At 36.7% G+C, this 23,682-nt stretch overlaps 1 protein-coding gene across 2 annotated transcripts in view; it reads left to right on the forward strand.

Moving 5' to 3' along the window:
• Window positions 1-1,883: 1,883 nt before the first annotated feature.
• Window positions 1,884-23,682, forward strand: part of glra4a (glycine receptor, alpha 4a) — a 55,488-nt gene continuing 33,689 nt past the window's right edge. For both annotated transcript variants that reach the window (XM_017307275.1, XM_008420580.2), the window contains exon 1: window positions 1,884-2,251. In XM_017307275.1, the coding sequence (XP_017162764.1) occupies window positions 2,184-2,251 (68 nt within the window). In that variant the 5' untranslated portion in view covers window positions 1,884-2,183. The remainder of the gene's footprint in view (window positions 2,252-23,682) is intronic.

Raw genomic sequence — 23,682 nt, forward strand, 5'->3', positions numbered from 1 at the left:
TGGGTGACAGTGACCTGCTGTAAGCAACATACTTTCTGGCTCCACATATACCATATTTCATATATGCAGCCTAAATTCCCTCTGTTGAAACGAAAAAGAACAGTAGATAAATCTCTCATTTTTTTTGTTTTTGTTTTGCATTTAATTTTCTTTCACATCAACATTATGAATGTCCTTAAAGAACTGGTTATGGCAGAGCGTATTGATATTAACAAACTGTTAAGGTTAATAAATATATCTCTCCTTTCAATGAGTACTCCTTGAAATGACATAATATTGAACATATTTTCACATTGATACAATTTGGCCCTATGCAAATAAAATCTGCTTTGATTTGATTGATAAAATCACATGTAAGCACTCAACTGTTAGCTTGAAGGTTCTGGTTACTATAGCCTCCCATTAGTCTAAAGGCCACATGAAAACTTATGGCGGCCAGATTTGGCCCGTGGGCCTTAAGTTTGACTGATGTGCTCTAGATTAAAATCTTGCTTCTTGTCACATATTGCTGACACAATTCATTTTCCTATTTCTGGTATCACTTAAAAGAAGCTGAAAATAGAAAAAAAAAACAAAGTAGTCAAAGAAATTATATCTAAGGAGGAATTACATTAAAAATTCTTAAAAGAGCTCCCTCATTCATGGCGATGAATGAGGGAGCAATAGCTTTGGTTGAAGAAATGTCGACTTCTGAACTTTTACTAAGATGTCCTCCTTATAATCTGTCGTTTTTCAATATTTTATTGCAAATAAAAATCTATAAAGCTTAGCTGTAAGCTGGGGAAGGTCAGAGCATAGCTGAAAGGTGTTTGAAAACCTAACTGAGGACATAGAACTCTATTTGTTAATTTAATAAGTGACTTTTTCTTGATTTGAAAATTGCAGCATTTTTATGAATCTTTGGACTTCGATAATACTGTGCATTGTATTTTTTTTTAATTTGATGCCTGACTGTTTCTACTATTCCTGCAGTTTAAGCGTTAAATGTTTGCAACATCCGGTACATATTAGAAACACAAACTGTCCACTTTAGACCTGACATTTGTTGGTTACAAATGCCCTCGGTCTGGGTCGGTCGTCAGGCTGGAAAATGCTTCCCATGTATAATTTTAATCACACCAGAACGAGAGCTCCTGACAAAAATGAGGTGATTTCAGCAGCAGCTTTGGTTGAGATGGACGTAATTTTAAGGTTACTTTTTCATTTCACCTGAATGCTGAAACAAAATTTGACACAAAAAAGAATCAGTAAATCTTTTACAGTGAGATTCATTTAAAAGGTTACAAACAGTGAACTGCCTTTGCATCTGTATGTTTGCATGAATTCAGATTAGCCAGACAGAAAGGCTATAGCCAAGACAAAAGTGGGCTAGCATCTTCTCAAAATAATTACATCCATCCATTGTCTATACACTTAATGCAGAATCACCTAAGAACTAATGGATGGGCCAGTGGCCTGCAGTTTAAGTAACGCTTAAACTGCAGGAATAGTAGAAACAGTCAGGCATCAAATAAAGTGGCCAGTGGATGTAGATTCTTTTTTTAACAAGAAAAGTCATTATCTTCAAAAGTCATTATCTACTTAAGCAGTTCAAGCAAGTCTTGACTCACAAACACAAAATTTAACAGAATCTCCATTCACAACTTCCAACAATATTTTTTATGCTTTTTTTAAATTATTATTATCTTAGATTCAAATTAAGTACAGCAAATGATCTCACCCCAACTATTCCTTAGTATTAACCGTTATTAAAAACGAGTCAGGCTTCACAAAAAAAAAGGGGGGGGGGGTAAAAATATGAGTCTGTTCCTTTAAATCTTCCCCACTTTTAATTTTTTTGGAGCGAGGGAGGGAAATACGGAGACAAGGGAAACCAAGCAATGTTAAAACACATTCATACAGACAGTGGCGAGCCGACATCAGCAGCAACACGCTAGCAGACTGACCAGCCGCCAGTAGCACAGCTCCCGCTGCGTGGATGCGTGGAAGACCCCCCTGCTCTGGGTGGAAGGGGGAGAAGTTTCCCCAAAGACGAGTCTGGATCCAGCTGAGAGACGATGCCTTCTTCCTTTAGACGGGTCTCACAGGTGGCTCTGTGGATTTGCTGATTTTTTAAAAATTATTATTATTTTTTATTTTTCCAAGTTATTCAGCGGGGACAGGGAGAGATTCTGAGCCAGAGGATGCTCCCACAAGTCATTCGGATTTTGTATGTCTTGTCTTTTTGCGTCTTCCAAGGAGGCTTCATCAGGTAAGATTTAAAAAAAAAAAATTTAAGCGATGCGAGTTTTCTTCCTGTTTTTGGAATTTGATTGGCACAAACTTTTTTCGAAATTGGACATTAACTGTGCGCTGTAATAATCTGAATTACTTATAAACAGTCCATTTAATCTCTCTCAGAAATCATATATGGATTCAATAAGATACCAAGAGGGAAAACTGAACTTATGTTTAATATTTTTGATAACCTGGAACCATGTTGAGCGTGTTTTTTTTTTCTTCCAGGTTTTTACGCACACAGAAATCACACAACTCCGAAAATACACCTCTTCAGTGACTTAAGGAAGCGTAGTCGCTTAAAACTTTAGATATATTACTTATTGTGGTTGAGCAATATGCTCATTGGCAAAACAATTACTTCCCTACTAAGCCGCAAATCCTTGTCTTGGTAATTGGATTTTCTCTTCAGAAACTAGAATAAAATAAAATTAAAAAGTGCTGTTTTTGTTTAAAAATGCAAACATGATTTTTTTTTGGTGTACAGTAAAAAACGGATAAATACAAACTTAAATATAATTAGATTTTCTTTTATCAAAAAAAGAGAGAAAAATAAACAGAAATTAAACATCAGTCTACTAGCAAAAGTGTATCCTTCAATAACTGGTGATGTCACTGCCCATTTATGAGTGGCGGTAAGTATTTTACATCCCTTGAATTAAAAAGAGGCTTTTTTTATCCAACTCTTCAAAAATATTTATTTAGTTTTATATAGCTTTCACTATGCTCTTATTCAGGGCTGCACTGTGCTGCTGCTGCTGCTGCTGCTGCTTTGCAGCAAGAAAGTCCTGGGTTTGAATCCGAGTCTGCATGTAGTCTTTCTGCATAGATTTTCTCCCTGTGCATGCGTGGGTTCTCTTCGGGTACTCTGGCTTCCTTGCACAGTAACTCTGTGCAGTAACTCTGTCCAATATTGCCATTAGGAGTGCATGATTATGTTCCATATGATGGACGTAGGGTGAGAATAAGGTGGTATAAACAATGGGTGGATAATTTTGCCTATATGCACTTTTTTGTGGTTAAAAAAAAGTGGTCTGACACCTTTAGGGTGCCCAGAAGAAACAGTGCCTCCTACAGTCTCAATATATAATGGTTGCAGAATCAGGTGCCTGCTTAGAAATATAAAAATATTTTTTTCTCTATGCCTGTTGTTTTATACTTTATCGATTTGAAACAGGAAAAGAAATTCAGCCTTTTCATGTTTCTTTCATTCTTACCTGCCTTTGGCTTTTAAAAAAAGTAAAGACGTCTTGTATTTCAATTTAATATTTTCACTTTTTAAAACAGAAATCACATTACCACTTTCTTTTTGTTTCTCATGAGAACATCCAATTACCAAAACATGCACAGACCCAAAATATTAGGATACATAAAGAGCATTGCAAGACACAGTCATACTGGGGTACAAGATCAGAAAATTAATCAACTTCAAACCCAAATTTAAATTGAACTTGTCTCGATAATTGCGGCTCAATAATTTAAATAAAAAAGACAATTTATTTAATGAATTCAATTTTAAAATTGAAGCCCATACCATTTATCAATCAATCAAGTTTAATTTCTCAGCACATTTCAGCAACAAGCTAGTTAAAAGTGCTTTACATCACAAAAACATAAAAATAAGTCATAAAAACATCTTACAATCAATTAAGAAACAAACATTACATTTTGTCGATGTCATCATCAAAATCATCAATACGCATCAAATCGATATTCTAGTGATTATGGCTCGAAAGCAACAAGTGGGGTTTTAGCCTTGATTTAAAGGAACTCTGTGTTTCAGCTGTTTTGCAGTTTTCTGGAAGTTTGTTCCAGATCTGTGGTGCATAGAAGTTGGATGTACCAATGTTTGCAAAAACTTATTGGCTAAAACAATTTAGCTACGCTTGCCAAACTGGGAGACGTGGGGGTGTCTCAGGCAGGACATTTCTGAATCACTGAGCAGAATTTTCTCGTGTCTCAGATTTGAATCTCTTTAGTGGGCATTGCAGTAACTTCTGTACATTGTGCTTTAAGCGTGGTAGATGGGATAGTTTTATGGATACAATAAATTACAGCTGCTTGTATAGTTACAGCTTCTGAAGAGGGCAGTGGCATGCCTGACAGTAATGATTCTGGTGATGATTGTTAGAGCTTTGATGAATGGGACTTTGAGATCAGCTGTAGAGAGCTGAGGGGGTACTGCACGTCTGATTTGAGAGTAAAGCTTTACAGTAACTTGCTGTATCTTTGGATATTTCCACAGCTTCACTATCTGATGGAAAAGCACTAAATAAACTAAATAAGACATTGATCAGCAGAATGTTATGCAAATAATACAGAGAGGATGTTGCAAAACATTCTTCTACACAGGATCTGTGGATAGATTTGTAAAAATACATTTGCAAACAGACCAATGATGGGGCCTTTGTGGTTCTGTGTTTATTGCGGATCGGTAATAATACAGTGGACTAGGAGGTTTTAGCACAAAAATCTGCTAGTCAAAGAGAGCTGCGTCCAAGTATAGTAATGGAAGGCTTAGTGGAAGGAAAAAGTGTATGGTTTAAAAGGTGGACAAACAGTGATGACTGCGGCATTGGAAGATTGTGAAGAGATTTACAAGGAAACAGCTAGAGACCAGGCTTCAAAAATGGCTTAAGATCAATATCTTCTTCTAGCTAAACTAGTCAAAGAGGTTTTGTTTGTCAGGCGACTGTCTCATTGCAGCAAAGTGCTTTACTTTCTTTCGGACAAACTAATATGATTAGCAGTACTTCTTTTTGTCAGAAAATCCTGCAGATAAGAGTTGAACTTTGGCCATTTAGGTTTTCTCTATAAGTGTGCAACTGGTGCATTTATCAACCTGTTGTATTTGAATTTAATTTTGTTACACAGCTGCCAGCCTTGCTTACTGCTTGGGGTCATTGTGGCTTTGCTTCTGGAGGCAATAAGGGAACGCATCAGTCAAGGTGTGTTCAGCATTTCTGGTTCCAGAAGCAGAAACACATCTTGATTTTTCTGTTCATCATTAATTCCCACTTGTCTTAGCCTATTCTCCTTTCCTGCTTTCCAAACTTCCTTAGCTTCTTTCTTTTCCCCACTCGGTGCCAAAAAACTTTTTTGTTCACACTGAACACTTTCCTTATTTCATGCCCTGCCACCCTCAGGTGTGAACGGAAGGGAATTAAGATCTGCATAATCCCGGAGCGGAACAGAGCCGTGACTCTGTGAACCCAGGGGCGAGGAGAGCAACTCTCAGCCTGGAGAGGCAGTCAACTGACAGCACCTCCTCTGAGAAATTATATGCTCTCCTGCTGGCCTTCCTGCTCACTACATGATGGGGGGAGGGAGCCACAGGGAGGCAAGAAGGAAAAGGGGAAAGATTAAGGAACGAGGGCAGGTGTAAAAGACAGGCAGAATCAGACGGAGGTGGGGAACGTGAAAACGTTGAGAAAGAACCGTACTGAGATGTATGCGAAGACGAAGCTGAGGGTTTGGCATGTTTAGCTGCAGGCAGCAGCTAGAATGGGGTTTGGAGACGGAGAAATGTGGCACAGGCTGGGAAACGGAGACAATGTGAGCAACTGGAGGCGGAAGAAGAGATCCGAAATAAGAAGCTCTCTGCCGTTTTTGAATGTACAAAGCAGAGCTCGCAGACTGGAAGGACGTAGAAGTGTTGGTTGCCTGTCAACAGGAGGAAACGGGGACAAAGAATGAAATGAATATTACAGGTTGCATCAAAGTTAAAGTATGCAGTCTGAGAGGGTTGCGAATGCAGACTGCGTGTGTCTGTGTGTGTGTGTGTGTGTGTGTGTGTGTGTGTGTGTGTGTGTGTGTGTGTGTGTGTGTGTGTGTGTGTGTGTGTGTGTGTGTGTGTACAAAGAGACAGTGTTGCACCTTGCACTTCATGTCAGTTTAAATTCAGTGCCAGCTGAAAGGGAAAACCTGAATCTGTCTGACTTCCTTAGTTTTTTCAGCCACCCGGTTGATTTGCTGGAGGAGAGTCTAAGCTTGAATTTAAAAAAAATTAAGGCACTTTTAAGAATATTTTTGAATTATTTTAGAGCAGAACAGTGTTAATATGTTAAATTATCTGTAATTTCCTGGTATAGTCACTTTTTCCTCACTCAACATTAAATAAAGTGGCTTTCAGCCACGAAAATATGATTGTACCAATAGTGTGTTTTGACATGACGTATAAAAACAATGCCTCAAGGTGACAGTTATCAATAAATGACAAAAATGTGACCATTACAGAGCTTGGGCGTTTCTTCAAAATTATTTAAAAGATGTGGCAGAAACTGGTTGCCCATTGTTCTTAAGAGTTAGTTTTCCCTTTTTTAAAAATATGGTTAAAAATATCTATCAGTTTCGGCCTTAACCCTTCAGTTTTCTGTTTGAATGCTGAAGCTAAAGATGGACTTCTTAGATGGATTTTACTTGGTTGTTTAAATAAATAAAGTTGAACTTTTGATTATCGAGGGTGAAGACTGTTTATGCTAATGCTCTGTTTCCTCATGTCTCTTTTTTTTACTCCTGCCCTCAATTACTTTATTTCAAACAAGAAACAACCTGGAAGAAAGCAAAACATGGACAGCAGTAAAGAAGATATAAGCATAAATATAGGGACGTCATAAATCCTGTAAATTGTCAAAATGAAACTGGTTCTTGAGGTTTCTAGTCTTTTGAGGGCAGATATAATTTAGTGATTTAGCAATAGCTAAAATATTTATGATTAGTATTTTAGGGTTAGCACAGCTAACTTTAGCCCAGCACTAATAAATGGCTGCCAGCAGTTGAATGGGCTACATTTGGTTTTGTTTGAAACTTTGCACCTTAACATAAAACACATGCACATCTTGCTGCAGTGTGGGATGCTTCATAAAAAGTAGTACCAGTCTAAAACTTTCTTTTTTACTCATTTCATAAGTATTTGAACTTCACAACAGATGAAGGATAAATTATGGAAATGCTTCCACGCTTCCCGGTTATCAGATATGTATCTGTTCATTGGTGAATTGCAGAGTGAAGCAGTAGTTTGCCTTGGAACGAGAGACAGATAATCTCAACAGGCAGGCTGTCCTTGCCTCTAGCCAGAGAGAGATCACGATTCACATCTGAAATGGGTTTATCATCCCATTGAGCTGGGAACTCCGGAGCCTGAAGCTTCCTTCAGAGAAACCTTGTCCTGGGGGAGGCTTTTCTTCTTAACTGTAAATGTTTTAAATGCTTCTCCACTGATTATAAACCCAACGTCATCATATTTTCATGAAATACGGCCTCGGACAGAATTGCTTCAGTTATATTGCAGAGATCTTTAGAGATAATCAGTAACACAAATGGGCGAAACAAGCAAAGGACTTGTTCTTTTTAGAGTTTAACTGAATTTCAGACACATAACGTTTCTCATTTTTTGGACTGCAGAGACGTTTTTCTGTGCTGCTTCCTCGCCTGCTAGAATAATAGCCTTCAGGTTTGAAAGATGGTACCTCTGCTATTTCAACATTTATTCAAAGAAATTCAATTTGTTAATAGCTTTGTCCACAATAGAAAAATAATAAAATATCACATTACAGATAAAAACTTTTAAACCGTCTTGATTTAAAGCAGCTGAAATAAGCTTGATTTTAGTAGTGCTCATATTTTGACGATATGCGATATATTCCAACCCTACTTCACTCATAATAGTACTTTTTTTTTTCATCCCATATCATACATTAAAGATATCAAAGAAAAATCTGAATCGGCTACAATATTGACAATACGAGCAGCTCAAAGCTTCACAAAAACTGGAGATCAGAAATCAGTGCATCTGTGGCTCTTCTTGTGAAAGAACCAGAAAATAAATCATTTTGCCAGCGGCTTTCACTTAAAGATTGAAGAAGATTTCTTCCTCCCTCCATCTATAATGAAGCTTTTGTGTTGTGAGAGAAAAACATTTTTGTTTTATCCAGTTTTAATGAGCGAAATATTGTTTGGTTGCTGAAACTTCAATTCCTTCTGGACTCGGCACATCAAAATAAGGCTGTTCGTAAATTAAAAATGGAGTATGTGCCTGAAATGTTAAATCTATACACAGCGTAGCCCATAGCTGTACATTCCCGTGAAGAGCCTCTGAAACACCTGTAAAGCCGCAGAGAAAAAAACAGTTTCTCACAGCAAACATACTGGAAGGAAGTAAACACAATTCAGCCAATGTATAAACATCCAGTTACGAGACACAATCTTTTTGGAATGGGTTTAATTAAATTTAGATGGTTGTCCCAGCTGGTGTAGTAGCATCTGCTCTCTAACTTGATATCTGGAGGCAAATAAACATGAAAAGGAGCCGCTTTGCAGAATATTCGTTTTGAGCTACTCATCTAAAAAAACAAAAAAAAAACATGGCCACTGGCTTGTATTTTTTTAAATGCATTTCATTTCAACATGCAAACTTTTGCATATCTAAAACAACTAAAGCTTTAAACACAATGACTTATTTTGTTGTTTTTGTCAGAGAAAACAGGAATACCACTCAGTGATTTCTCCTTGAGTTGCACTCAGACATTTTTTTGCTAAAATGCAGGAAACTCCCAACACACTCTGTTGATACGCAGCAAGGACTGCGTGAACAAGGAAAAGTGCAAAAGAGGAGCAGATGGGATGTTTACGTGAGTTAATGACTAAAAAATGAGCCAAGTAGGACGAGGGGAGTCGAACAGACGGTTTGCTCTCCACAGCCAGCACAGCTCTGAGCAGCCCTGGTGTACTTATCAATGAACTATGACGATGAGAGACACGAAGAAGATTCATCAAAAGATAAAGAACAACTCGGTTTGTTTCTGCTTCTTAGCTTTAAAATCCACTGAGGATGCGTGCAAGATCTAATTATCTCCACTTTCTTAAAAAAACAGTTAACCTTATCTCCCGTCTGCTCATTCCTTTACGAAAGTCTTTTTATATTCATCAAAAGTCCTTTAATTTTGCATTGTAAAAGTTTGTAGTGCTCAAAATAAGTCATTGCATCTTTCATTTAAACTAACCTCCATTCTTGGTTTCGTAGCAAATAGGATTTAGTTAAAAGCTGTAACCACACATATTTATTCTAAGAATAATCTTAATGATCAAAGCGCCTGGCACAGATCGGCCCATTATATTAGTGACTGGATTTATAGAGAAGATGACAGGTTGCTGATGGCTAAGAACCGTGAGTGATTGCTTTCTGCCAAGTATGATTTTCCTTTGTTTTTCGTACATGAACAGACATTTTTGTGGACCTACAGCTGATCTTAACACACAGCAGCTGACTTAGATCATGTTAGTATTCAAAAACACAAAGAACATTGAAATAAATTATCTTCTCAAGTGTCAAATACCAGCAAATTGACTTTATTTACTCATATCCAAGGGTGAAATAATGTACCAGCTCATGATTTGACAAGACAAAATATTACAAATATTTTACAGAAAACTAAGAATCCCATTTTTCTTCACAAATAGACGGAGCAGTTTTACAAATCACAAACTGCATTTTAAATAAGCTGTACGCAGTGTGCAATATTTTAGTAAAGATTTGATTTCTCTAAATATTGCTGTTTCAAGTTGGGCCCCATTAAAGGGTGGAACAAATCCACGAAAAGCAATTTGAACATCTCAAACTGTGATTTCTCTCAATTCAATGTAAAATAATCCAGCTCAGGTTGTTCCTTTCAGGTATTTTAGACCCATATTCCTTGAAAAAGGTAAAATAGTCACTGAGCACCTAATCCGTCTCCCAGTTCTGCTATTTTGTGTGGCAACATTTTCTGGTACTTCTATCACACTTTCTTTTTTCCTTCAATGAACAAAAAAATTTTACATCATAGGAAAAATGATTCTCCAATATTGTCTCCCTGCAACATTTGCAAAAGTGATGTTACCAATCCTGATGCAGCAGAACACTGTGAACTTCACACCACTAATCCTACAACACACACACTAATCAGACAAGCTTCAATCACACTTGCTTCCAAGACATGTCAGGAGATGTTTCACAAAATTCCCTTTTTGTCTATACACTATGTTCACTGGAAAACAACAAATAGCGTAACAGCAGCTTCATAGTACATATGTAACATTCTTATCCTGCTTTTTGCCATTTACTGCTTCTACCAAGTACCTACAGATGACTGACAATGTGTTAAACTTCTTCAATGTAGCCAAAGAAAGTTCTACTGAAAGGTAACACTGTGCAAAACAGATTCGAGCAATATTGTCACGTTTAAATGAAACCACAATCACAACTTGAGGCGATCTTGTAGGATGTGTTAAACATCAAGCTGGATATCGAGTCTTTTATAACTGCCTTCACATTATGGTCTGTGTGCTTTAATTTCAGGGTTTTTTCTTACTTATCTTTCAACTTGATTTCATGTTCTGCTTTTATGTAATTTTTTTTCTTTTTCTTCTCTTCATTCTGCTCTCTGCAACCTCCTACACACCTGTTCCCAAGTTGCTGTAATCACTGCACCTGATCAGTGATTATCTTCTATAGAAATACTTTCTGGTTTCCTTAATACTGTTTGTCAGTCCATAGTTTCTGATTCAGTCAACTGAAGGGAATTGTTTCTCACCCTTTGATTTTCTAAATATTAGTTATTATCCTTAGTTTTGAAAGATACATTTTATAGTCTATATTTGTTCTTTCCACAGTGTTACTTTAATAAAAACGAGCTGCTGCCATCATAACTGAAAGCTCTGACCCGCTGAATAACAGTTTCATCATACAGCATTGTGCATGACGTGCATTTGCTTGGAAATCACATTGACGCATATTAAAACAAAGTAATGAACACAAAACGGAAAATTAGTGCAAAGATACTGACAAAAACCCAAGTTAAAATGACTAAAATATTAAACTCTAATGTTGAAAAGAATTTCTTGTTGCTTGAATCTGTTTAAGAAGATCACTGAATTTTACAGTTCTCCTTTGGGAGGATTAAACTTCATTGTTTTGGTTTAATCTCAGATCTCAATTAGAGTTAAAGAGCTCTGATAAAACCCACATTAGATCTGCTACCTCCCCAGCGCTAATGGGAAATTAGACCAAGATGGTTAGTATGACAAGAAGGATTAGGATGCCTTCTCTCGTGATAAGATAAAGAGATAAAAAGAAACAAGGAACTGCATACATTTAATTTCTATGTATCCAGCAGACAAAAGCTGCCTTAACACTTTAAATTGGCCTCATCTCACTTTATTTGGCCCATTTTGCATTATTTTTGGTCATGGATGTTGGTCTCTTTCTCTCATGAAGCTCAGCTTTTTCCAGTCACAGAGTAAATAAAGCTACAAGAAGGAAATTTGTCTTTCATGTTGGATAAAGTTGTTTTAGAACATGTTGTAAAATAGTTTCCTCTTTGCGCTGCCTCTGCGTCTTTGATGGTAGCATTGTGTTCAGACCTTTTTGCAACAACTCATTCAGTTTTTGTCAGGAAAAGTTGAAATAAAGGCCAAGTACCAACATAAGCAACATTAGCCAGAATTGCTTACCATTATTTACAAATAGTATAACAATCTGGTAGGTGATAAGTTATAGAGAATAATCTATTTACCTTAAAATGAAGCCAATACCATTGATCTTTCTTGATAGAAGGTATTAAAAGCATAAAAGATAACTTTGCTACCTGGATTTATGGTGGTCAGGGCAGCTGTGGCTACAATATAGTAGCTCACTACCGTCACCGGGTTACTGTGTGCTTGAATGGGTTAATGATTGAAAGTAGTGTAAAGCACTTTGGAGTCCTCTGGATTAAACGCCGTAGAAGTACAAGCCATTTATTGTTTCTGCTTGTTTTTGAGTGTAATTGAACTTTTTACTACTGCTCAGAATGTAGGAATGTTTCAATGAATGAAGGAGGAACAGCTGTGTGCATGGCTTAAATGTTCAGAGCACTTGACTTAGAGTTTCTAAGTACATTTTGTACATTTTAAAAATCATTCTCCTCAAACACATTTCTTTGAATCTGAATATGCTATTTTTTAATATGTGCAGTGTTTTTTATTATCTTGTACATTTTCTGTCACGATCTGTGTTTGTGTATTTATTTTTAAGGGTTTTCTGTGTTCAGTTTCTGTCCTGTGAGTCTCTGTTGTCTCTGCGTCTTCCTTGTTGATTGCTTCCCAGGTGTGTCTAGTTAGCTGATTACCCTCCCTGTGTATTTAAACCCACCTGTTGTCTTTGTCTCTTGTCGGGTCTAACGTCTTGTCTTTGTCTCTTGTCGGGTCCTTGTCTAACGTTGAGTGTCATTTGTCATCGCTAGTTCTCAGTTGACCTGGATAGTCCTGAGGCTACCTTGCTCCGTGAACAGTCTTTTGTTAGTTGCTACCGGTTTTTAGCTGTGTGCCATTGTCTCTGCCGTGCCGCCTGATCTGGACTGTTTTGAGCATCTTCATTAAATTCATCACCATTTTTCTTCTACATCCTGGGTCTACCTTCGTCTCTCCTCACCACCTCAAACCCACTCCTGACACTTTCCTTCTAATTTTCTATTTGAATGTTTTACCTTGTGTAAATCTGCATTCTTCCATTTGCTTTTCATTTTGCTGTTGGCACACCTGAATTTTCCCACTAAGAGACAATAAAGCATATTTCTATTCTATTTGTGATCCCAGTGCTGTGATGTGGAGTATTTTAATTAAACTGTGCAGACTACATTTCTCATGATTAATTTTTGTGCAAGTTGTGCAAACCCAAAAAAATATTAAAAGGAAAAAAATATATATAGAAAGCCAGGGGTAGGCAGTTCTTGTGATGATTATGCAGAAGTATGACTTTGTGTAAAAAAAAAAAATGTATCACTTGGTAAGCCTCCTCGGTATCCAGGATACACAGTATGTGACACAGTGGAAAGGTAATGCAATTAAGTTGACCTCTCCACTCCTGTTCTCTGGCGTTTGCAGATTAAAATGGCCACTTATTGACTAGAGCAGCACTTTAGCTCTGAGGTTCACAACCTACAATTAGAGGGCAGAAGTGGGGAACCATTATGAAACTCTCCATCATGTCATTATTTCTCCCCAAAGGGCCCATGTTGATGAAACTTCACTTCCAGCAGGCAGAAAAAATGTTCTCTCTGAAAGCCAATACACAGTTGGATGAGTAGAAATATGACATTTAGTCAACAGGAGGTCTGCTCTAACTGGATAAAAAACACCATCAACTGAGCCAATGAATGACTGTTCAATAATCAGTAAGTAGTTTTCTATCTCTGTGGTTTATTTGCCAAGTGTTGGAGGCAAGAGCTGACAGAAAAGTAGAGGTTTCCTCCTTAATTTTGAACTTATGTAACACGTTTAAATTACTTTAAAGCTCAACTATTCCAGCTGCTTATCAAACACCAAGTAAAATCTATTACTTTACTAAAAGATAAAGATTAAAGCTAATATTAATCAATGTGTACCTGCTATCTTAAAATAAATTTGACTTTGATTATAGTTTTATCTGATGCCTCTAAATCTTATACATATGTAATATATACATAATACATAATAGTCATCTTAAATATCACTCCAAGTTTGTTTTTGATGAGGGAATAACGTAATATAAAGCTCTTTTTTTTCCTATAACACTTTATTTGCATTAAATGTCCATTATTAGTGTAAACTTTGCATTATTTGGTCGATAAAGACCCTTTTAATGCAAAGTTCTATTAACATTTGCACTAAAAGTGTCATTATTTACCAAATGACACTTCATGACAACAGTTGTAAACATTTATAAAGACTCCTTCATGTTGATGACAGATGGTATGTCATGTTTATGACAGTGTCACGTCAGTCTTATGCTGGCATGGTAAATAAAGTGTTAGCAATTTTTCTTTGTGGATCAAATACTGTGCGGTAAGAGCTAAAGAGAAAGAGGTGATTAACATCAGCATTAGAAGCTTTGAATGTCAGGAAAATATATTATCAGACGAGCTCAAGTTAGGTTTAGTTTACTTTTATGGTTTTGTTATAAATCCAAATTATATATTTGTAAAAACGTCTTGGCTCTTTGGTAAAAAAAAAGTTTTATGTTGTATCTGCTTGTGCTATTGATATTAAATTATGACAGAAATTGCAGTCTAGTAAACCCAGTGAGAGCTATAACAAAAAAAAGCCTCTGTGGCTCATGTAAAAACCGTGATCCGCTCAAACATGCCACTTTTCAGCATTCTGCTCACTCGCACAGAGGAAACAGAGGACTTGCTCCTGTCAGAAAATAAAATCCTAAACAACAAATTGTTCCACATCCTGTATTTTACCTCAGCCGAAGTCACGCATGAGCAGCGGAGCAGAATCCATCGGGTGGTAAAAGGGGGCTGGGAGCGGTGTTGAAGGGGGATTATAGCTGTGTTTGTCCGATAACATGTTGGTCGAGAGGGTTTCTCCTCCTTCGGTGGCGTCAAAGGAGGGCGGTCGAAATGTGTAAGTCGTCTCTACATAAAGAATTACATTTTACATTCACCTTAAATCTTCACAGAAGTGCATAGAAAGAAAGCATAAAGCTTTGAGACGCTTCATGAGTGCTCTGCTGATTGCTAGTTGGACGTTGTCTGAGACTCTTTTGTATAAGTGGTGGATATGTGACTCTTTCTATAGAGTGCCAAGCTGCTTCAAGGGTAAAACACTGCAGATCATGTATTTCCACAAATCCCCACTCTGACCTCTGCATCACTGGCACACTCTTTTCTCCCCACATTAGCAGGATGACTTGTTGTCCTTGACTGGTGAAGCAGTATCAAACTATAATATGCTTAAGTTTAAAAAAAGTTTGCTGAAGGAGAACACATCAGTGTGAACTTGGAGAAATGCTGTTGCTAATCCCTAAGGATGCTCTAAGTTGAAGTGAAGGATTTTTTTTTCTTTTTTTCTTAAATAACCCAGCTTTCACCGAGTGTGGTTTCTTAAAATAATTCCCGCAGAAGTTTTGTGGAGTAATTTTGGTGAAATGTTAAGGCATTTGATATTCTCTCTCATTTCCAGCACACTGCTCATCATTTGAGCAAGAAAAATGGGATCTGCTCTCAAAGAATATCGGAACGCAACGTTGGCTGAGTATTACTTATTGCAGCATACCCTTAATGCACACAGTGTCTTATTAAATTATTTCTTACAACCTTTGAACTTTTTCATAGTTGATCGTGTTGCAACCAGAAATGATACATTTATAAACCCCAGAGGTTTATAGATAAAACTCTGGGGCACCATATGAAGAGGAGGGTATTGTCTCCGATGAAGCTATCCAGGCTTCGATTCCCGACCCCAGGACATTTAATGCATACATTTCCCCTCTCTCTCTGCCCTTCTTCACATGTTAACCTAATGTTGATAGATATCAGCACTTCCACTTCTCTAACTGCGTCGTCCCCAGCAAAATCTGCTTCATAATATGGTAGTGAAACTCCTGCTATTTTCAACATTATCTGTGTTTTACTCATTTTTATTTGAATACACTAAATAAATGTGGGTGTTTTTTTATTTTATTAGCTTCCTTCGTCTTGTGATCTTTCGACAATACTCTGTTTCCATTGCTCAACTTTAAAATCTGTCCATAGATAGCCATTATTTATTTTTAGGGGGTGTAAACAATTCAAACAGATGTCTGATTGCAGTTGGACTTTATTAGTAATATGAACAACGATGCAAAAAATTGTATTTGAGTACCAGGACCTGCTCAAAATGTTACACCAAAGTCACTGTCACGCTACTCAAACTGTGAATTTCATCTTCATTTTCCCCCAAAATGTAATTTTGTCTCCAAGTAGTCACTTAAATCTAATTGTACCCATGTTGTGGATAAAAGGAAAGTTAAGATTCTCAGATGGGAGCTCCAGTAATGTTTTCTCCGCTTAATTTGGCTCTAAAACACCTGGAAAGCAAAAGGTTATCAGTGTCGCTAATTAACTTTGCAGGAAGATTTGCAGAAAATGGGTCATCTTTTATTTAATAAGGTGAGTCACAGGCATCAATTGATGTTTTGCATTGACTCATAAAAATGAAATACAATTGGAAAAAAGTATTCTCTTACCTGGGGAAATATATAGAACAAAAAACAACATTCTCAAGCTACCTTTAATTTGTCCTCTCACTTCACTTTTGTGTTATTCCCTCCATTAAATCAAAATTCCTTTGTTTCATCATTCTGGGGCAATAGAGACTGTTTCTGGTGGGTGAGGAATAGAAATTGTTTCTCTTTGTAGCAAAAGCACTTGCTATTAGACTTTTTCTGCATTGCCAGTCAGCCTGTACACATCCATTTGATTTATTTCCTTATGATGATGCTATGTTGTCAGGAGGATGTGGGTCTTTGTATTAAAACAGTACATTTTAAAAGACGTATCCAATGTGAAATTAAGCCTTTAACTCAATCCATTTGGGATGCATCATGTTACGACCAATTTTGGACATCTACAATGTCAAATAACAAAGGAAACTTCACAAGCACAACAAGCCTTAGTGGTCGCAAACAGAATCACCTTGAGACGGCAGTAAAATTTAATTATGTGCTTTGCTCAGTGGTGATTTCAAGGTCAGACAGTCAATAATGTGAAGCTTTCATGACGTCACATTGAGAGGGCATATTGAGATGTGGGGGTTTGTCACAGTTGAGGAAAAGATATTTTGGTGATATATGGCTTCTTCCAGGGGGCATAACTTTCAAGGTTGGCTTGGTTTTGAAAGCATGACTTCATGTACACTTTACTAGTGATGCATGACCATCTCTTTCTGCTATGTTCTCCCAGGTAACAGCCTCATCTCAAGATCAGGATGACGGCTGGAAAAGCCTTTTTTATTGTGCTAAGCTGTCAATTTGTGAGCACAGGCATTGATTCATGAAATATCTTTTTTTTTAATGGACGTAAACTCAAAAAATGTTACAAATGAAATGAACAATGTTGAAGCATTACCAGCGTGACACTTAAAAAAAAATGCAGTTTTTATTATATTTTTAAGATTGGAGTGTGTATGATTCAGAATATAAATAATTTTTTGGGTGGGGGGATTTGCTTTTCTCTCCATAGTTGTTGAGAAAAAATGGGAAAAAAAAGGACAAGAGTGTATGTCAAACAGGATTAGTTTGTAGTCCTCCTGCACTTGTTTTTTCCCCTAACAGGCTAAAGAATTACCATAGCCGTCTGCCTTTGTTCTTTGGAAAAACTGCAAGACATGCAATGCGTGTCCAGCACCCCAAGAGGCTCCTGTGAATAAGACATCACCCTGGAAAAAAAAAAAGTGCACAAAGCAAATGGAGCAGTGCCTGAGTTGTCTCCTGGGCTCAGGCCTCGTAGGAAATCTCAGCCAGCCAGTCTGTCTCGCCTGCGGGTTTCCCACATCTCCGAGGATGAAAACATCAGGCCATTTTTTACCTGCCATCAGCTTTGTGCTGTCACAGACTTGTTTACTGGGACATAATCTGTGATTTGGGGGTTGACGCTATCCAAACTGTTGTCAGCTCGGGATGCACTGAAAGGCGTCAGCACTGCATGAGTCTCACTATAAACAAACTTGGAGTCTTTTCACTGACGCACATTAAATGTTTTACGTTCAAAAATATATACAATCTCAGGCCGTTTTTATTGATTTTTAACTAGTGAGTGGCACAGACTTTTCAGGCTTAATGAAAGTTTATATTACATGAAATTCTCAGATTCACAAAGTAATGAACCTTGAGATTACTTTCTTGACTCCTGTTTTTTTCCACTATAAATAGTAAACTTTAAATCTCCCTGCAGTCTGCCGCTTTCAAAACTTTTTAATTATTCATTCTCAGCTTTTTGGGGTTTGCTGCTATAACGATTTAAAGAAACTTATCTTAAATAAATTGAAAAAAAAATTCTAAGCCCTGAATTAAGTTTAAATTGGGTTATTATTTTAAGGGCTTAGTTTTCTTTGTGCTTTTAAAAGGGAATGACATGATCCTATATGAAGCTTTTTCAGTCCTTTAATGAAACTCAATTGCTAATTGAGTCGATTATAATTTTGGATAATCTCAATTGAATCTGCACAGGTTTCTCTAATAGGACTCTGGCAATGATATGGATCTCATTGCAGGTGGTTATGTTTGTTCATTTTAATGTTTCGTGAATAACGGTGCTAACGGGCAGTGAACTCCACACCTATTAAAGTGTGAAAAAACCTTTTGTTGCAGGTGGAAAAATCTCACAGTAGAGCAGCCACTCTTTAATTTTAATACAGATATTGAGTCATGAATTTATTATTATTATTTTTTTTACAAATCCAGATGCCACAAATACTGTCACTTTTAACAGATGATATAAAATTAAGGTACAATCTTCATTTTACCTTTTAATTCGATTAGTATAACTAGAAGCTTTTAATGTGCAATCCATCATTTCCTGTTTCCCTGAAGTATAATTATGAATTTTACATGGAAGGTAATTTCCAGTCACTCTTCAAAATGAGAGACAAAAAACATGCCTTTCAAGATTATTTGAAAGGCATGTTCAAGGCATGTAAATACAGCTGCTTTTTGTCTTCACAATAAGTAGCAATTAAATACTCAAAACAACTGAAAATGTGTCAAATCAGACTGGAGAAACGAGTCCTTCTATATAACGTTTTTATTTTGCAAGACTTTTTCAATTACTTCAAGTTTTGTATTTTAGGTTTGATTTAGAGGTTTAGTATTTAGTTTTTCAGTCTTGGACATTAGTTCATCTTTTATTTTGGTAGTCTGGTTCCTTTTTCCTGCTTTCCTGACAATTTTCATCCCTTCACTTTCTTCACATCCTCTAAAATTACTCTGCAATTTGTGAACCTAGAGGATGACGCCATTACTTTGGCCACTTCTGATTGGGCAACTCACAATATCTGAGTTAAATGGAAGCACAAATATTGGTATATTTCATGGCAACACCACAAACACATTACTTTCTTGTGTAATATGATCAAGAAAGTAATAGAAAACCAGACTATAGCAGAGAATTGAAGATCTCCACAAATGTGGTTAATCTTTAGGTACAACGTCTGGATGCTTGAGGAGAATGTCGAATATAATCAGCAGGAATGGGCTGAAATTTAAGGGAACTGTTGTTAAAAACTAGAGGACATTTTATCCAAGTCATACAGTTTAAAAGGCAGTTTTAATAAAATAAAAAGTTCTCTCTTCCTATTTGTCAGTTCTAATATTAATCAAATATATATATAAAATAAAAAATAAACATCTGCAAATGACCAAAGTTTAGTCTGATTTAATGTCAAAGGTATGCTTGCAGAAGTGAAAAGAAATAAAAAAAACCCCAGAAATTAACATTTCAATTTTAGCCACCTTTTCTCAAAAGCAAATGTAGCAGAAAAAAGTGCCAAAGAAAGTCTTTGTGAAAGCAGTGGCAGGGTGTCTCTTTAACGGGTCGGTCTCAGAAACCCCCTGGAAGAACCGACTCCATGGTGGCTCTGTGATGATGCTGCTGGTTGGTGCCAGCAGCTTGATTGAGCGAAACAGGCCAGTGGTTATGCCTGCAACCTCCTTCCTCTTTGTACCATGTCCAAAATATAGGTCATGTAGAGTGCAGATACTCCATGTAGGGGTGTGGGTGTTTGAGCTGTGCTTTGATACACCAAGACTTGTGTTATCACAATCAATTATTCGCATTCTGTCCAAGATTGTATCGAACTGCACTCTATACCAGCCCAAGAGAAGTTATGTGAAAAATAAAATAACAGAAATTACGTCAATCGATGTTTTTCTTTCTTTTTAGAAAAAATGTTGAATTGGCTATTAGAAATTGAAACTACTATTGAATTTATATTAAAGTTAATTTAAGCTAAAGGAGGGAAAATTCATGCACAAACTGCCAAAGCAGCGAGATTGCTGCATTGTCTATGTATTACAGTTCTACGCCCTCGCTCAGACACATCGGCTTCATTTTCTTTCTCTTTCTTCAGCTTCATCAATTAACTTTGATGTTGCAGGGCTGAAATGGCTTGTGGCATTCTCCTCCGAATGGAGGATGACAGTTTACTGATTATTTTTTAGGCTTAATGGCAATAAACTCTCAATTTTATTGTAAGAGCTGCAGACATGTACACACACAATAAAAAACAAAAATACTGCACGCTGAAGAATGGAAATGCTAAGTAAGTAAACATTGAACTGGACTGTTTGCCCTCTTCAGAACTGTCTGGTCTGTTTGTTTAGCTTAATAACAGCTTGTCAGACTTATTGGACTAACTTCATTATCAAAACCGCTTGAATAATAATCCAAGGTTTGTTTTTCTTTGCTTTTTAGTGTCAATAGGGCAAACCTGAACAATAAGAGCCTTGAATATGTGAAAGCTTTATTAACTTTAAATGGCCTTGTGTATTTGTATAATCTCAGCTGCTTAACACAGGCTTCCAAAACTATCCAAATTGGGTAAAATACAGTAATATCCAATAAATTTGATTTATTTGTTGCAATGTACAAGCAGGAATTAGACACACTTTTCACTAAGCCATCGTTTTGTATTAAGATGTTTTATTAATCTGATATATTATAATCTTAAAGGTTTTGGCTAACTAAGTGGAATATCATCAAAATTAACAGAACTAAACTTGAAAACATTAGTCGTCAAGTTTTTTACACATCTGTATATTGTTTCAATTAGTAAATAGTTATTTAAATAAATGAGCTTCTCAATAATTTTAATAATATAACTGAACGCAATCCACTTCAACTAAAACACAGTTTTTTCTTTATGAATTCAAACTTAATCCTTACAAAAAGAAAATCCTTCAGCTCCCCCAAAACTATAGTGCAGATGTCAAAATAAGATTGACTCTTTAACTTCTACAAAAGCTCTGAGCCAGGACATTTTTTATTTTCTTTTCTTCACTGTGAAGGTTTAGATTGTACTTAGAGTTCTCAGTATTTTTTTAATGTTCTAAAATAAAAACATCACTAAAAACTGTGTGAAACGCAAGCAAAGCTGCCAACGCTGTGAGCGTTTTGAAGCATTTTGCATAAGTCAGGTTCAAGTAGATCTTCCCACATTGCTGAGGAGGCACTTGGCCAAGTACTTCAAACTTCACTCTTTAAAGCAGAGGATGAAAAATAGCAAAGCAGTATTACTTTTTAAAAGGATGCAAAAGGGACAGTTGTCTATTGCAGCTTTTTAAAACATAGTCGTAGGAAATATGATCAATTACAAATTATACAAAATGGCTGTGTCTCCCATTTAAGTGCTATAACCTTGGACATTCTCTGTCAGTTTTTGTTAGAGACATTTGGAGCCATTTATTCAACTCTAAGGGAGACATGTAAATGGATTTTTTTCTTTAAAGGTGATCTATCATGCTTCCTTGAACAGGTTAGGATAGGTACAAAATATATTTATTACATCTTTTGCACAAAATCATGCTGCAAAAAATGCCCCCTAACTCAACGTTCACACAAGATGCAAACAAATGTGCATCTATACAACCGCATATCTTTAAAAAGCATTAGTAGAGACTCCTGCACAACCAACAAGAAAGCAGCAAGTGGTTTCTGGATAGGGAGTCCACAACAAAACACTTGTCTTTTCCAGCAGCCATTGTACACAGCAGTAACACCAGCTGACCAAATGTGTCGGAGCTCTGCATGGGTTGTTGGGTGACGGGCTGGGCTCACCTGGGGTTGCTGGGCAACGATGCTTTGCCCATTAAATGTGACTTGCCAAGTCAACATTTTTGAAATGGCTCATTTCCAGACACTAAAAAAACTGCCAAAAAACAGCTGGATGGGTTTTTTTAAGTGCTTGGGCTGTCTTTAGAAGCAGTTAAGACCCCCAAAAAGTATGAAAATTTGCAAAATGTAAATTTTGCACAGTAAGTCCCCTTTAAAAGGACTGAACCCAACAGGTGTATAAACAACCTCTGAGATTTTATTTTATTTTTTTGTGAATAAAAGTATTTTTCGTATTTATTGAGGTTATCTGATGTAAGGGGCCAAATGCTTTTTAACGGCACTGTACATCAGATGGATTACTTGATTTATATGGTGAGTAAAAGGAGCAAACATTCCCTTTAAGTGCTTGTAGAAAATTGAAAACATAAATCATCATCTCCCCTAACCTTCTAATTACATTTTCAGAGTATAGTGTTGGACAGTAGTCTAACTCGGTAAGAAGCCAGATGCAGAGATTTCCCTGTGGCCTTTTGTATCTGGAGGAAGATCGGTGGGGTGTGAGGCAATGCTGAGAGACCCATGTGGTGCCACAACGAGCTGACGAAACGCTTGTCACACAAAAAATGTGCACACACTTCTCTGGGCTACACCAAAACAACCCTAATGCACTGAAAAGCTGCTGCTTTTTGAATGAATACTTGTACCAACTACAAGTACAGCTGTGAAGCAAATACTGTACTTCTGTTATATTTGTAAAAGTTTTCAGTTGCCTTTGTTTGAGAATAAAGCTGCAATCCAGTTCAAGCAGCCACATTAAAGCAATCTTTTGCTGTCAGTATCTTCTCTCCTCTATCAGAAAGCCTGCTGGCTCTGTTTCACAGAGACTGACAGGCGGCAGTCAGCGCTGATACCAGATCTTAGAAGTGAAAACGATGGCCTGAATACAGAGCGGCTTCAAGTGAAGTCTGTGAGGATGGCTAGGTCAGAGGAGGCTCTGTTAGATTCATCTCCCATGGGGGGGTAAAGGTCAGTCCCTCGGGGTGATCACAGACTACCGCTGCAGCTTCCTCTGTCGGAAAGCTTCAGTTAGTGATCCATCGCTTTCCAGAGAGCAAGTAGAAAACAGGTTTTCTATACAATTATGTTAAATTTCAATGCTAGTCAGTCTTTGAGTAACAGTGGAAGGAAATATCTATCTACCTTTCAGGGTTTAGAAACTTAAACTGCTGCAAAATAAAGTTATAAGAATGAATGAAAAGCACTTATTTCCCTCCACTTTACACACACAAATTGAAGGATTGTTAAGGACTTAATGTGTTTACGGTCTTTTTCTCATAACATTTATTTCACTTTAGCATATTTTAAGGCATGCACAATTAAATTTACAAGTTATTTTCTCTTGCAAATTGACAAAGAAGCCTTTAATTTAAGTCATAATCAGTAATGGTGGCAAATACAACTTATGATGCATAAAATGTATTGTGTTGGAGCATGAAAGTTTACTTAAACTCAGTCAGAAATTGTTTTAAGCAATTTTCAGTTCCTCCAAAATAGTATCTTATGTTTAGCTACATAAAAACAATTAGCTATGAAAAATAAAGAATCCTAACATTTGAACTGGTAGTGCTGATGTTCACACTGCTCAAAGATATAGTTGCTGAAAAATGGGCAAAATGTATACTACAAGATAAAATGCAATACTTTAAATTTTAAAAATAGTGGTTAATTCCTTGGGAAGCCAATTATATATCTGTCAAACTTTGTCAGAGGTACGTTATGGGAAATTCACTGTACATGAAGAAAAAAATATATATAT

This window comes from Poecilia reticulata, linkage group LG10 (assembly GCF_000633615.1).
Source record: "Poecilia reticulata strain Guanapo linkage group LG10, Guppy_female_1.0+MT, whole genome shotgun sequence".
Taxonomy (NCBI): Eukaryota; Metazoa; Chordata; class Actinopteri; order Cyprinodontiformes; family Poeciliidae; genus Poecilia; species Poecilia reticulata.